General features: G+C 33.9%; 1 protein-coding gene and 1 pseudogene across 1 annotated transcript; both read left to right on the top strand.

The window, feature by feature from the left end:
* LOC140988781 (scopoletin glucosyltransferase-like) overlaps window positions 1-13,730 on the top strand; it is a 21,357-nt pseudogene extending 7,627 nt beyond the window's left edge.
* A 2,797-nt stretch (window positions 13,731-16,527) lies between these two features.
* On the top strand, window positions 16,528-17,782 carry LOC140987332 (protein IRX15-LIKE-like). Its single transcript, XM_073455790.1, has one exon. It carries the CDS (start codon window positions 16,691-16,693, stop codon window positions 17,624-17,626), a length of 936 nt encoding a protein of 311 aa, XP_073311891.1. The 5' UTR covers window positions 16,528-16,690; the 3' UTR covers window positions 17,627-17,782.
* Window positions 17,783-17,859: the final 77 nt, after the last annotated feature.

Below are 17,859 nucleotides of genomic sequence, written 5' to 3'. Positions count from 1 at the left end.
TAAACGGTAACAAAACGGCTAGTTTTTGCCCTATAAATATGATCTCACAAACACATTCAATCACTCCAACTTTCTCTTCTTCTCTAAAATTATTCTTCATCAAATTTTTGAAGAAAAAAGAAGATGGCTTTCACAAAGTTATTTTTAATTATTTTGGTTATAATACTCACGAATCTTGTACTTATCGGAGAATATCCTCCTCGTGTGTTTTCTTTATTTTTACGAATGCTTGTATTTGTTGTTTATCCATTACTTTGTATTGCAATATTCATTAACTAATAAAATGCATCATAATTTTTTTTAGTACCACCATGTCAAACTTGACAAAGCTCGAATTTGTTGCACTCGACATTACGGGGAAAAATTATATGCCATGGACTCTCGATGTAGAAATGCATCTTGAGTCATTGGGTCTAAGCGAGACTATTAAATAAAATGGTATATCTTCATCATAAGAAAAAGCAAAAGCTATAATATTTTTGCGTCGACATCTTGATGAAGGTTTGAAATGTGAATATCTCATCGAAAAAGATCACATGGCTCTGTGGAAAGGATTAAAAGAAAGATTTGAACATATAAGAGAAGTTATACTTCCGACCGCCTGTGATGAATGGAATATGTTGAGATTCCAAGATTTTAAGAAAGTAAGTGATTACAATTCGGCGATGTATCGAATAATCTCGCAATTAAAATTTTGTGGACATGAGGTTACAGAATCAGAAATGCTTGAAAAAACATTTTCCACGTTTCACGCATCAAATATAATTCTACAGCAACAATATAGAGTGCGTGGATTTGTGAGATATTCTGAACTCATTGCCTGTCTTCTTGTTGCGGAAAAGAACAACGAGCTATTAATGAGAAATCATCAGTCCCGACCCACTGATCAACAGCATTTCCAGAAGTAAATGCTGTAAGCAAAAATGAATTTAAACCTGGAAACCAAAATCAAAGTTATAGACAAGATTTTGGTCGAGAACAAAATCGAGATCGTGGTCGTGGACGTGGACGGGGACGTGGAGTGGTCGTGGTCGTGGACGCGGCTGTGGTTTTGAAAATAATCGAGATAGTTATTTCTATAACTCATCTCAAAAGAGCGTCCCAAACCATCCACCGAAAAGGCATCATGAGAATATGAGTGTTAATGAGAATCACTCAAAAAGATTTGAAAGTTCTTGTTTCAGATGTGGTACTCCAGGACATTGGTCCCGTATTTGTCGAGCCCCTGAGTACCTTTGTAAACTTTATAAAGAATCAATAAAGGGGAGAGAAAAGGAGACCAACTTCGCTGAACATAGTGAACCTTTGAGTGATTCAACTCATTTTGATGCTGGAGATTTTCTGATTGATTTATCAGACAATAATCAATTTGCTGGTGGAATAAATATGTAAAATGTTTTATTTTTCCATGTACTCGTATGATAATGTTTTATAGTGTATTATATTTTTAAATATGTATTGTATTGTATTGTCAGTAATTTTATTTCATTGCATATTTTTTTGAAGTTCAAATATGGAAAATGCTATGAACCAAGCTGAAGTTTGCATACCTGATAGTGGTACAACGCACACTATCCTCCAAGATAAAAGATATTTCTTGGAACTAAAACAAACAAAAACAATGGTGAATACAATATCAGGTCCTGTAGACTTGATTAAAGGATGTGGTAAATCACAATTTTTGTTACCTAATGGTACAAAATTTTTAATCAATGATGCTTTGTATTCACTATTCACCACAATCGAAAAGAAATTTGTTGAGTTTTAATGATATATATTCCCATGGGTATGATACTAAAACAATGAATGAATGGAATGAGAAATATATGTGTCTTACCACATATAAATCAGGAAAGAAATATGTGATTGAAAAACTACCAATGTTCCCTACTGGATTGCATTATACACATATAAGTCCCATTGAATCAAACATGGTAGTTGATAATTATTCAATATTAACCAATTGGCATGATCGATTAAGACATCCTGGTTCAACAATGATGCGAAGAATTAAAGAAAATACACATGGTCATCCGCTGAAAGACCAGAAGATCTTTCAGAATAATAAGTTTCAATGTAAAGCATGTTCTCTTGGAAAACTTATTATAAGACCATCACCAGCCAAAATTCAAACTGAATCACCAATGTTTCTTGAACGTATTTAGGGTGATATTTGTGGACCAATTCATCCACCATGTGGACCATTCAGATACTTTATGGTATTGATTGATGCCTCCGGCAGATGGTCACATGTATGTTTATTGTCAACTCGAAATGTTGCATTTGCAAGATTACTTGCTCAAATAATAAAATTGAGGAATCAATTTCCCGATTATACAATCAAGAAAATTAGAGTTGATAATGCTGGTGAATTTACTTCCCAGACTTTCAATGATTATTGTATGTATATGAGAATCATTGTTGAGCATCTTGTTGCTCATGTACATACACAGAATGGATTGGCTGAATCATTGATTAAACGTCTGCAAATGATTGCTAGACCAATGATTATGAAAACAAAGCTCCCTATTTCTATATGGGGACAAGCAATTTTACATGATGCTTCATTAATTCGCATCAGACCAAGTGCATACCATAAATACTCGTCATTGCAGCTTGCATTTGGTAAAGAACAAGACATTTCTCATTTGAGAATTTTTGGATGTATGGTGTATGTGCCTATTGCACCACCTCAACGAAAGAAAATGGGACCTCAAAGAAATATTAGAATTTATATCGGTCATGATAGTCCATCAATCATTCGATATCTTGAACCTCAGACGGGCGACATGTTCATAGCACGTTTTGCTGATTGTCATTTTAATGAGGAAATCTTTCATATGTTAGGGGGAGACAAGAAACATACCGAAAAGGAAATTACATGGTATGTATCATCATTGTTACATCTGGATACAAGAACACAAAAATGTGAAAAAGATGTACAACAAATTGTGCACTTGCAAAGAATAGCAAATCAAATACCAGATGCATTTACAAATGAAAAAAAGGTAACTAAATCATATATACATGCTGTAAATGCTCCTGCTCGAATTGAAATTCCAAACAAACAAATTGAACAAAGTCATGATGTCGTAAAACGCCTGAAACGTGGAAGGCCGATTGGTTCCAAGGATAAAAATCCTCGAAAAAGAAAATTCATAGAGAAACACAATTATCACAAAATAGATAATGATGTTCCTGAAGAAACACATGATGATCACAAAATAGAGAATGTTGTTCCTGAAAAAACACATGATGATGAAAGNTGGACCTATAGTCCTTACACCTGAAGGTGTAAAACCTGTTGGATACAAATGGGTTTTTATTCGAAAGCGAAATGAGAAAAATGAAATAGTAAGATATAAAGCTCGACTTGTTGCACAAGGTTTTTCTCAAAGGCCTGGAATTGATTATGAAGAAACGTATTCTCCTGTGATGGATGCAATTACGTTTCGGTATTTGATTAGCTTGGCAGTATCTGAAAATTTAGAAATGCGTCTTATGGATGTTGTTACAGCCTACTTATATGGATCACTTGATAGTAATATATATATGAAAATCCCTGAAGGATTTAAGATGCCTGAAGCACAAAGTTCAAAACCCAGAGAATGTTATTCTGTGAAATTACTAAGATCATTATATGGGTTGAAGCAATCCGGCAGAATGTGGTATAATAGGCTAAGTGATCACTTGATGAAAAAGGGATATGTAAATAATTCAATATGCCCTTGTGTTTTCATTAAGAAAACAACATCCGGATGCGTAATTATTGCTGTATATGTTGATGATTTAAACATCATTGGAACAAATAAGGAAATTCAAGAAGTTGTGTCATACTTGAAAGAAGAATTTGAAATGAAGGATCTTGGAAAAACCAAGTATTGTCTGGGTTTACAAATTGAACAAAAAGAATGTGGAATATTTGTTCACCAGACAAATTATACAGAAAAGATCTTTAAACGTTTTAATATGGATAAATCAAATCTTTTAAGTACTCCAATGGTTGTTAGATCATTAAACATAGAAAAGGATCCATTCCGTCCATGTGAAGATGATGAAGATATTCTTGGTCCAGAAGTACCATATTTAAGTGCTATTGGTGCCCTTATGTATCTTACAAATTGTACAAGGCCTGATATATCTTTTGCCGTAAATTTTTTGGCAAGATTTAGCACATATCCAACAAAGAGACACTGGAACGGAATTAAACATATATTCCGTTATCTACGAGGAACGACAGACTTGGTACTTTTGTATTCAAAAGATGCTAATCCAAGTATAATTGCTTATGCCGATGCTGGATACTTATCTGATCCACACAAGACACGTTCTCAAACTGGATATGTATTTACTCGTGGAGGCACAGCAATTTCTTGGTGTTCACAGAAACAAATACTCGTAACAACTTCATCAAATCATGCCGAGATTATTGCACTACATGAAGCAAGCCGTGAATGTGTGTGGTTAAAATCAATGACCCAACATATCCAAATCTCATGCGGATTATCATTGGACGAGAACCCTGTGATACTATATGAAGATAATGTTGCTTGTGTTGCTCAAATGAAAGAAGGATATATAAAAAGCGACAGAACTAAACATATTCTTTCTAAGTTCTTCGCATTCACCAAGGAGCTTGAGAAGAATAAATATATTGATGTTCGTCACATTCAATCAAGTAAAAACTCAGCAGATCTCTTCACAAAGGCACTTCCTACGACAATATTCAGAAAGCACATATATAATATTAGGATGCGCAATCTACGAAATCTGTGAAGAATTGTTCGTGTCAACATGAGGGGGAGTTTACGTGGCTGTACTCTTTTTCCCTTACTATGGTTTTTATCTCAATGGGTTTTTTCTAGTAAGGTTTTTAACGAGGCAGTATAAAAACACGTAATGAAGACAATCATTATGATCATCATCACAAGATAGAGTGTTGAAAATTAATATTTTAATATTGAATATTTGAATATTGAATGTTGAATATTTGAATGTTGAAAATTAGGTAAAATTAGGTGTTGAATATTGAAATTTGTGTGTGATGATGAAGGTAATGATGTAATTTTTTTTTGCATTATTTGTAAAAATTTTCTATAAATTGATCTCTCATTTGTGAAAAAAATCACAATTGAGTTGAGAGAAAAATATTATAAAGTGTGTAGTGTGATAATTTTGAGAGTTTGAGATTTTTACTTTTTACCATAAATTTTTACTTTTTCACAACAATTTTCACTATCTCCCGAAATGATTGTTGTTTTTAAATAAAAATTTTCACAATTTTATATTATGCTTTACAATTTTTCAAATAATTTTTCCAAAACGCATTTTCTCAAAACAAACGTACTAAAACAAAATGAAAAATATGCTAATGTTTATTTTTGAGGAGGAAATGCATGGTTTTCAAACTAGACAGTGCATTAATTTGGGCCACTTGCTTGGTTGAATTTGCATGTCATATTTAAATCATTGTCAAAATAGAATAAAGTAAACAGAAATCACCAAACAATTTTGATAGAAAACCAAACCGAATCGGAAGAAAATTGTCAGGATATCAGATTATGTATTTATAAAACCGAAAACCAAAAAAAACTGAAATAAATTGCGTAAAAACGAACTGAAAAATGAAAAACACTAGTTCTCACTTAAAATAAAATAAAATAAAAAAATCTTATCCAAATGATCAATCATGATATTATTGGAATGAAATCACTTTATATAATTTGATTAAATATAATTGTGGAATGTAATATAATTACATGTGAAGGATCGAATGTGCTAGTGCCTTTGAAGGCATTTCGAACACTATATTCTCCAATGAGCTACAATAGCTCATGTTCTAAGAATGTTAACACCGATGAATTAAATCGAATTTGGTTTAAAACCAAGCGGAAGAAAATCGAAGTAATCCTTCGTGAAGAAGACTGTTATATTAGAAAACATTTTAACTTATGTAAACTGAATACTGAAAAAGGGTAGATTAGTTTTTGTATTCATCAGTTAAGTTATGGTGACAACTGAACTGACAGACACTCTAACTGATCCAAACAGTTTGAAAACAGCAGTTAATCAGTTAAATACACAAGATATGTTTATGGATGTTCGGAGACTTCAACTGCTCCTACGTCACCCCTTCTATCTCCACGGGTAGGATCCACTAGAAGACTTTGATTTATACAACTACTTCGACAAACTCACTCAGTTAGAACGTACACTACAGCCTAAACTGAACTCCTAGCTACGACTGAAAGCAGCACCTTCCAGCCAACATTTCTTTAATGTCTATGTGTCAAAGACTACATACACAATTTTTAACGTCTTTGTGCAAGATTTTATTTTAGTGGTGGTGACAGTGTTTGTGTGTGAGAACTGAACAAGGATGTTCTCACACACTGAGGGAGATAAGCTTCTATACTAAGCTGATAACACGTTGAAGTGTCCTTCTGGGCTGATTGCTTCTGAAAGCTGATTTGCAATGTGCGTGCCCTTTCTTTTCTCTCGTGTTTTTGTTGAAGCTTCTTATCTCTGTGTATGTTGAGTCTTCACTGATCTTCTCTTTAGATAGGGGAAAAATTGATCGTACAGTCAGACTAAATTATTGTATCTCTTGCATCTTGAATTCGTTTCTTGGACTTTGTGTCTCGACTTTCCGACTGCTCTTCTGAAACGTTTTGTCTTTAATGCTCTGATGCAACTTCCATTATTGTCTTTTGACTGGACAATGGCTTTGTACCTTTGTATATAGCCGGAATCCACTAGAAAGAGTGTGTCTTGATCTACAATTGAAAGATTCTGACTGATGCTTCGAACTAGTCAGCTGAACTGATCTTTAGTTGGGCTGGTGAAATCAGTTGACTCGTCAGTTGAACTGATTTCACTCTCGTTCAGTTGAACTGATCAGCTGGGAATCTTCATCAGTTGAATACTCTTTCGGCTGGTCAGGCTTCTGAGGTTCTCCTTCTGAACCACCTATCAACTGGATAATCAGCTGGACTGCTCAATTGACATAACAGTTAGACTGATTCAGTTTGTGTGATCAGTTGGGTCTTCAGTTTGCGATGTAAACAGCTCGTGACTGATCCTAACTTCTGCACACTAAGGTAGTTTATTAGTAACACAAAATAACAAGTTTTGTTAACATCAAAATCAAGATTGCGAACTTGAAAAGTTCCAACAACATGCAATCAGTTTTGATATGCTGCCTGTTTTCGTCTATATATCTACCGTCGAGATGATACCACACTTAGCAATAAGCACAAATATGAACACAATTAATAGTCAATATATCAAAATTATATATGTGACATATATTATATACACTACGGTGTCAAACTTGAACTCTTTCATCTTATTCAAAGATAATATTTTTTATCACACATCTTCATTGTTTATTAAATCAATATATATTGTTTGCCGAACAAATTTTATGAAAAAAATTGTTTAAATATACGATTCGAAGCATACCAAACTGGCACAAGAAAAATATAAAAAATGGGTGTATGAAACCAACAGTACTTTTCACCCTAAAAACTTCATTCATCAATTTATTAATTTGACGAATTCTTTTAATTGACACCAGAAACAACATTTGAGGCCAAAATTTGATAATGCTACTAATTCATTGCCTAATTAATTGTCCACGTTGGGTCATTAAATCTTTTACTTTTAAGTATTGGGATTGATAATTTTTTACAATTTAATCATAAAAAATGTTATTTATATTCCATAATTTATTAATCACACTCTAACATATATTTTAATCTAACTAATTTTCAATATTGTCTTCCATAAATTTTAGTTAATCATCAAAATCTACCATACATTGTTTTCACATTAAATATTTAATAATTATATTTTAAGATTTAATCATATTTTTATCATATAACAATAATAATAAAAATCATTTTTAATTCATATAATTCTAAGTAGAACTTAAATTTTGATAGGACATATAAATTTGATTTAATTTCAATAGTTAATTGAATCAAGTTAAGTTTGAACCGTAGTTTATTTAATTTGATATATATATTGATCTCTAAGTATTTTAAATATATTCATTAATTTATTTTTATTTTTTATTTATGTAAAATTTTAATATGGAAAACATATTAAATTTCTAAAATAAAAAATAAATCTCCTTAAAACTATTTTTGTGTAAGAGTAATAAAATTTTGGTAAATCGAAATTTTGCAAACCCCAAATTTTTTAAGTATTTTCTAGGAAAAAACAAGATGAACCAAAATTTTATGTACCCTTACTAAAACTTTGGATAAACATTTTTGTTATTTAATATTGTATGATAAAAAATTTATGACAAAATTTTAAATATTTAAATATTTTTTGAAATGTGATATTCATACAACACTTTAATATCATTAAATGAACCGAAGACCCGAAAGAAGGTATAACATATTGTTAGAATAATAACTTTACCTTAATTTTTTTGATTGACAAAATAATAGTATTGAGTTATTATAGAAAACCAGCCGCTACTTTGTTTTTCAGGTTTTCGACCGCCGATGTAAAATATAGTCGTTCCAGTGTTCTATTCATCACCAGATGCAGATCATATATCTTCTGACCGTTCTGTATTAAATACAATTTATTTTTCTCAAACCACCGGTTAGAAGTGTGCAAATCAATAAGATACATTTTTCAAACCACTCAGAAATTATCGGTTTTAGTAATAGTTCATTACCAACTTCCGATGTGACAAAAAGTTTCCTAAAGTCACAAGTCAAACTAGTTTTTAGAAGCTAGGATATACAAGACGATAAAGCAAAGAAGATATTTAATGACATTTATTATAGCATACAATGTTGATATAGACAAGTTCGTTATGTCGAAAAATAGTACGAGTGATCTTTGGAAAGCATACCCGATCGTTGAAGTTACCAATTATAAATATGTTATTGCAGACTCAAAAAAATCTCTCCAAGAATTCTCACATGTTACAATCTGCATCATAAAGATTTCTGAACCCATGATACAATTTACGAATCGCAACCGTGAATTTTTATATTGGTGATAAGATTTTTATTCTCGGAACATTGTCCCTCTGCAGAAGATATGATGAATGATTCTCAAGTGCATTCATTATGAGAAGGAATATCCATTTTCGTAATTGAAATCATCTTCGAAATATGTGATATGGATACATCGGGTTTGTGGAGAAATAATCATTGAAGAGCCCTGCGTGTATGACTTCACAATTTTTTTAGATGAACCTTCTTCTTTGCTGCATCTTATTATTACTTTGATATGCTTCAATTATTTTTCTGCTTCGTTGAAGTATCAATAACATCAGTTCTTCCCCCAGATCATAACATTTGTCATCAATTTCAACTTGGACTTTTTTTCACTTGTGGAGCCAGAGCTATTGCAATATTGAGACATTTTGGATGAAGCAAATTCAATTCTATGTTGTTTCCAAACTGTGTGCTTTTAGAATGAAGAATTGTGGAGCACGGGGTATCTATATAGTGTTATTGTCATGCAAAAAATACTTTTTTACGGTTAGTTTGCAACATTCTTTTTCCAATCGCCACTTTACAATGCTTAGTTTCAAACGACTACATTACATTAATTGAAAGAAGAAATACGTCAATTAAAATTATAATTAAATTAATTAAAATTTAAGTTAATTGAAATTACATTAACTGAAAGTAAAATTACATTAAAACTTAAAGGTTTACTACACATTTTAGATATTTCATCTCCCGCTAATCTCCTGACATAGACGTTCATAAAATATAAGTCATCTATCATTTGCGAAGTATCCTTGGAAAGGATTGTGTATTTCTTCATCTTACGTTGGTGATAATTAGCTTCAGATTTGGCTAAGATAGCTTTTATTTCATCTCATCTATTTCGACTTCTCTTTGTTTCACTTCAACTTCAGTCATTTAATGATTGTATACTCAGTAAACTTTGCAAACATATTGTTCAAATTTACTTTCATATCCTCCATGACCAATTTTTCTTTGCTTTTTTCTTTTGTTTTTGCTACCTTCTGACCCATTGGACGAGTGTCTCGACTCTGAGGTCCTCGCTTTCTTCTTATCAACAAGGTGATCAGTAGATTGTAGAGTAAACATTGGACGATATTTCATTATTCTCCGCACATGCTTGAGATTAAATGAAATGCCTATTTTTTCACGATATTTTCATTCGCAAGCCTCAATATATCCTCATCGCTGTAATCGATTTGATATCCACTTTAAACTCTATTATAATTTGCGTTGAAGCGATATATCTTCTTTGAATTGTATTTTGCCGATACGATCATATCACACTTGCACTTCTGTTGGGTGAACCTGCTAGACGATTCTCATTGTAGTACCTTGCTACATGTTCCCTAAAAGAATTTGCCTTTTGACCATTGTTGGTGATTGAGTCATCGCTAATAGCGACGAGCGATCTCGCTAAGACCTAGTATTAAACATTTCTCTAGGTTGACCACTTTCTTCTACCCTCAACGTTTGAATCATGCTTTCCAAATCTGCGAGGTCAATTGGAGATTCACGTTTGGGTAGTTGAGTCTCCGAGACACAATTCGGAGTTACCAGTTCTTTTTTCCGCGAGTATATCGGTTGCTTGTGGGTTAGAAAATTCATTTAAAAAAAAGACGCAATGATATGGACTGTTCATATTTTGGCAACATTCAAGTGTTCGCATTTGATATGGGGCTCGGGGCATTATTTGGATGATTTAGAGAATTTCTGTGAGGGCCCGTTATCCTAATAATGATTTATTAACATGCAATCATGATTAATCAGTAAACAGCGGAAAAGTGAGTTAAAAATTTGCGTTTGGGCCTATAAAAATTTCGGCATGACCTTCACATAAATTGGACACACCAGAAAATCAAATACTCAAAATACACAACATATGCCCTCAATAAACACAACATCATAAACATGTGCCAGCCAGACACAATCATGACATATACAAACCCAAAATATCATAGAGCCGACAAGGCTCGATAATACTATAATACAATCCTCCAAATATATGCATAAGGTAACTGAGAGACAGCAACATCACACAGTACCTAAATACAACTGAGCCCACTCTCAAGGAGCTCTGGTACTTCCTGAGGCTTCCTCTTGAGCGCCTGAGGTCGAACCACCTATGCACCTGTCATGTCGACACACAAAAGACACGACAGCCCCCTCTCGGGGGTCAGAAACCCCAGTACGAGACATCAAGAAACCACGATATATGACATAGAAATGCAATGATGCCATGCATGAATGCAATGCATGTATAGGTGCAAGATATCAGGATATCAGGAATCAAATGATCGATATCAACAATCATACGTAGTTGCTGGCTTCGAGGCTGGGCCATATCCCAGGCACGGTCCGCTGAGTCGTGGACCAGCTCGAGCATATATGTATGATTGATGAATCCCATATTTCTGAAAGAAATGAGTTAATGGTCGATACTCTCCACCCCAGTCAGTTTGAAGGGTTTTTATTTTCGTATCAAATTGTAGTTCAACATGAGTCTTAAATTGATGAAAAATTTGAAACACCTCAGATTTTGCTTTTAGGAAATATATCCAGGTGTATCGACTGTAGGCATCCACAAAATTGATATAATATTTAAAGCCATTAGTCGAAGCTTGGTAGGCCGGGCCCCATATATCAGAATATACTAATTGAAGTGGTTTGTCATAACAGGTTAAGGAGGAAGTAAATGGAAGACGATGACTCTTGCCCAGTTCACAAGATGAGCAGAAACTAATATTGTCATTCTTTGAAAAAGAGATATTACAACCAGATAAAATGTGCTTTATAGTGGAAAATCATAGGATGGCCTAATCTATAATGCCATTGGTTGAGTATGGAAGATCCTACTGCAGTTAAGTTGTGAGACTGATTCACTTGATTGAAGAGAGAAACAGCTGGAAAATGTTGAGTATGCAAGTATGTGGCAGAGTGTGTAGATGAAGGAGCTGGTTTGCCCAAGGAAAATTTATACAGACCTTCATGTAAAGTGCCTTTGAGGAGGGTGTTTCCCGTCACTAGGTCCTTCACAACACAAAAAGATGGATGAAATTCAAAATAGACATTATTGTCTTGAGCAAATTTGCTCATACTAAGCAGATTTTTAGAAATATGAGGGACTCGAAGAAGGTGACTTAGAGATAATTTGCATTTCGAATCATGAGATAAGAAATATGAAGAACCAATATGAGTGATCGGCAAACCTGTTTCATTCCCCATCAGAACATTACCTCCACCGGTATATTCAGTCCCAAGAGCAAGGTTGGCAAGATCATTAGTAACATGGTGAGAAGCTCCGGAATCTGGGAACCACCAGTCATCATTTAAACTTTCTGAATTTGCCACAGCTACTGCAGCAGATGGAGGTGCTTCAGGCTTGTTGCGATAATTGTTTGAGTGGTGATTTCCTGGAGTTCGTGGATGTGAAACGAATTCCTTATCAAAGCGGTAATAACATTTTTTTCGCAATGTGGCCAGAATACCCACAAATCTGGCAAATAGGGCGATTGTTGGTGTTTGACCAGCTTCATCGACCACCCCGAGCAAATCGGACACGACCTCTGCCATGCGGGGAAGAGCTCGGAGATGGCGATGATGGACAACCTTTGACTGAAGAAAAAGTAGAAATGTTGGCTGTAGGTACAGTGCCATCCACATTCACAGTGTATGATTCGATGCGTCCTTCGTGTGATAGAAGTAGAGCACCAACTTCCGAAGGCGAAATCGATTCAACTCGAGAGGTCACATGAACAACAACCGAGTCATACTCCATTCCAACACCACCCAGGATATAGAGAACCTGATCATCATCGGATATATAATGCCCACAAGCAGCAAGTGAATCAACATAACTTTTCATTTTACCAAGATAATCCTTCATGCTAAGACCACCTTTCTTGAGTGTCTGCAATTGAAGTCGGTACTGCATCATTCTCGCCTTTGAGCGAGTAGCAAATAAAGTAGAAACGCGGATCCATATTTGAGCAGACGAAGAACACCCAATCATCTGACTTTGAATTCCTTCGGTCATGGAGGCCAGGAGGAATGAAAAAATATGTTGATCTTGCCTAGACCAAGCAATGTATAGAGGATTTGGAATATCAGTACAATTTTCACCAGGGATGGTGTTGGGTGGGATGATTGACTAAGGATCAATATAGATGTCAAGACCCAAGCCTCGAATTCCAGCTAATACTTGAAGCTGCCAGAGGAGAAAATTCTCATCGGTGAGTTTGATAGTGTTGATTTGGTTGGAGGGATTTAAAATCATGAGGTTAGGGCTGAGATTGGACATTGTGGCTGAGCCGGATTCTCCAGGTGAGGTGGCTTCCGCCATAATTGCTCTGATACCAAGTTAAAATATTAAATACGATGGTTTGTGAAAGGAAGAAGGCACTGTAGAATTGTATTCCAATCTCTCTGATTTCAAAGAGTCAATACAAGTGTATTTATATTTACGACCACCAAGGATAAAAAAAGGAAAAGAAGAATATAGAGTTTGTTATATTGTTACAACAGCAAACTATAAGAGAGATCTAGGGGCTTCTAGATGGGCAGCTTGTGATCTGCTACATATGTGAACATATGGCTTCTTGTGCACTTGGTTTTGATTACATTACTTAACAGGTGTCGATCTTTTCTTACAGATTCGAGTATGTACTAATCATCAGAAGAGATGGTTTTTCATCTATGCTATCTGTTATTTCGATTCGATTTCATATTATTTATTTTGATTTCAGAAATATATAATCTATATCCGAATATTTTATTTGGTTTTTTTTTTTAACGTGGACGGTTAGATTTATTCGGTTTTCACATGTAAATCAATCACACCTATAGTTGTTCTTGGTCATTTCTCACATATTTTACCTTATTTCATCCTTTCAAATTTAAGCATTCATATTTAAAGTATGTTTTTTCATATAAAAACAATTTTTTTAGAAGAAAATAAAATCTAGTATCACTAGCTCCATGTTACGAAATGACTCGAGTTCTCAAATGAGCATAATTACCATTTGGGAGAGTAGAGAAAGAGTTAAGTCTAATCGATGGGAGGTCGAACATTTCTGCAAGTAGCTTCTGGGGTGATGCAAAGATTGGTTCCTTGAACATTGCACAAAATTGGTTCTAAAGATCAAAGTCTTCTAATGTGAGTCTTCCCAAAAAGATGAAAATGACGTAGAAACTTAAGTTCTCCGAACATCCATAAACAAATTTGCATGCATTCTACTTTCAGTCTACCATTCATTTTACTTAGTATAATATGTCAATTTGACTTCTTTCCACACATATTTTATTAGTCAACTGATATTGACAATCGAGAATATTAAGTTCAGTTTCGAACCAAACTAAATAAATTTTTGATAAAAAAAATTTTAGAAAGTGTTTATTCAACCTCTTTTTTAAACACTTCAACTGATCTAATCAACACCAGTGAAATACAGATATGTGACATGTCATGTCTATCGACAGACAAGGCCATAGTTCCTATGTGCCAAACTAAAGTAAAACCGTCGCAATTTTGAATTTAGCGACGGTAACCGTTGTTGTTTTTCTAAAAAACACGCTAATCGACAAAGGTTTTCTAAAACCATTGTCGATTGTCAAAAAAACACGCTAATAGCCGTTGTCATAAATGCTCAAAGACAACGGTTAGAAACGGTTCTAACCGTTGTCTTTTGTTTAACAAAACGACATACAACAACGATTTTCACTAAAACTTTTGTTAAAAACCTTTTTACAAAGGTTTTACTGAAAACCGTTGTCATATGTGCGTTGTTGATTATGAAATTTCTTGTAGTGTGAATTCATTTAGATTAGACTCTGTAATTATCCGTTGAATCAACAGATTTATTAAATCACCAAAACTTGAAATTTTCAACACACTAGCTGTGTTATAAAAATTACGTTAAATCTTTCTTTTATATCATATAAACTCTAAGTTCTGTGCACAGTGCATATTAGTTACAAATATATTTCAAAATGTAAAAGTAGGGTAATAAAGCCATGTTCTAGCCTATTAGTCTAACAGTCCACGTGATATCCCATCTCCAAAATTCCATAATCCAAGCCACTTTTCACTCCAAATTTACCCCAAAATTTCTCGAATCAAGTACATTCCATGTCCCAAGAATAATGGCTATCAATTCTATGTTTTATTTATATAATCAATAGCCTTTTTTTTTAGAAGAAATTTGTTGGGCTGTAACGATATCATTATGTCTAAAATTCTATTTTTATATTTATGTAAGAGTGAAGGAAAATTGTTTTTATATTTGAAAATAAATAATGCTAAAGTACAACAAATATATTGTTACAGTGATATTTACAATCATTATATCGTGAGATTTTACTGTATCGCGAGATTTTTTATTCAATATACGGTGAGATTTTGACAAATTGAATTTTTGCATTGAATTTCTTGTGTTGTATAAATTGATGTACAAATATGAATGTACATGTAACATCACTTTTGAAAATTATCATCACAAAAAGCCATTATATTATAAATTATGTGGCCACTTAATGCAACAAATGAACAAGTGACGAGACACGATTTGAACTAAAGTGTTCCATTTGCATTAAACAATAATCCACGTTTTATTGATTAACTTTATAAGTCAAAAGATTTTCAAATTGTGTTTTAATTAAATTGACATACACCAAACGATAAAAAGCATGTTTTTCTTGAAATTTGTGTCCATGCTCCAAGCTCCATTACATCAGCTAAAAATAAATTAAAAAAAAAATTTATTTCCTTAAACAAATAAAATATAAATTATACACTCGAAAATAAATTAAAATTTTCAAGTTATCGAAATTTATTATCTTATTTATCAACCGACAAATCAAAACATGATATATATTTATAATAAAAAATAATAATTTTGACATAAAAATATAATTTATTCTCTTAAACATGATATACGTACTATTTATTGGTACCGGACCCTCAATTTTCTCTACGTTATCATTTCAAATATTATTGTATCAATATCTCACCGATATTTTTGAGTTAAAAAACACATATTATTGCCTCCATTTAGATTTTTATATTTTAAATTGTTATTCCGATACTGTATTCTGCACAAAATAAATAATAATTTTATCTATCCATTACCAATAATACATGATTTATCGATATAAATGGAAAAAAATCCATATTGAACTTGATTCATGGTAATATTTTGAAACAACGAATCAAGATTTGTAAAAAAATTCATAATTTTAGTTTTGGGACGATTGACGAGATCTCAAATTTGATATTCAATTATAATTAACATCTCATCTCCGGTTTGAACTAAAAAAAATTCATCATTTTGACATGAACTTCAATATTTTCCTAAATAAATAATAAATAATAAATAATTAAGAAATACAACTTTAAAAAACATTTACGTGTTGCTAAATTGGGAATCATATATTTTTATTCAAAAGCTAAATAAAGAAAAATATATATTTTTTAAAAAAAAGTTGAGGCAATTATTAAAAAATTTAGGAACATTTAGTACAATGCACAGACACCCTACCTATGAACTCGTGCCACTGTCTTAAATTCCTCCATGTGAGGGTTTTTTAAAGAACCTGAATGCTCTGTCTTTGAGTACTCTTTCATTGCTAGCAACTCATCTCTTTATCTTTTCCAGCTTTAATCAAACACTTGGGACTTCAAGAAAATGAAGCCCACCGCCAAATTCATCGTTCTCCACCCTTCCGTCCATAAATCCGGCAGTGTCGGTGGCCCAATATTCCCCTCACACCGCGCTTGGCTGGCGGTTTTAGCTGTCTTTATTTTCACTTTTGCTTTCATTATCATCACCACAAGAGAACCAGACACCATCTCCGGAAAAACCGCCGTCGCCGGTAAACCGAAGTCTCAGCTTCCTAAACCCGTATTTGACGCACTTCTTCACTATGCTTCTGCGAATGTTACCTCCTCGGACCACATGTCGGCCGACGAGGTGAAGGCCGTCGCCGCCGTCCTACGTGGCTGCAACCCTCCGTGTAACTTCCTAGTGTTCGGGCTCACACACGAGACCCTCCTCTGGAACTCCCTCAACCACAACGGACGCACGGTTTTCATCGACGAGAGCTCCTATCTAGTCTCGAAACTCGAAGAAAAACACCCGTTCATCGAAGCCTTTGACGTCCAATTCACCACGAAAGTAAGCGAACTGTACGATTTGATTGAGCATTACAAACAAGAAATCAGCAAAGAATGCCGCCCGGTTCAAAACCTCTTGTTCTCGGACTGCAAATTGGCGATCAACGACCTGCCCAACCACGTGTACGATGTCCCATGGGACGTGATCCTAATCGACGGGCCTCGAGGGTATTTCGCGGCGGCACCGGGAAGAATGGCCGCCATATACACCGCTGGAGTTCTAGCGAGGAGCAAAAGGGTCGGCGCCAGCGGTGAAACCCACGTGTTCGTGCATGAAATTGAGAGGGAAGTTGAGAGAATTTGCAGTGAGGAGTTCCTGTGCAAGCATCATTTGGTGGAGACCAAGGATCGGTTGGGGCATTTTGTCGTGGGAAAAAGGGAGGGTAATCTGAATCGGTTCGAATTTTGTCCCACCACTTCTGATTCATCATCACTTTCTCCCAACTGAATTTCTGTCAATTTTATTTTTATATTTCAGTCAAATTTCCAAATCAAAATTTAAATCTGCCTAAGATTATATAAATTTAAGTAATTTCAAATTTCCAACAAATATTCAAATTAAAATGTAAATATTTGAACTACAAATTTGAAAAAAAGGCAAAAATTTGTGTGAGACGATCGTATTTTGTAAGAAAGATATCTTATTTGGGTTATCTATAAAAAAAAATGTTATTTTTTATG

This window comes from Primulina huaijiensis, chromosome 11 (assembly GCF_012295235.1).
Source record: "Primulina huaijiensis isolate GDHJ02 chromosome 11, ASM1229523v2, whole genome shotgun sequence".
NCBI lineage: Eukaryota > Viridiplantae > Streptophyta > Magnoliopsida > Lamiales > Gesneriaceae > Primulina > Primulina huaijiensis.
The sequence above is the reverse complement of the archived record's forward strand: the minus strand, read 5'-3'. Positions and strand labels throughout refer to the sequence as shown.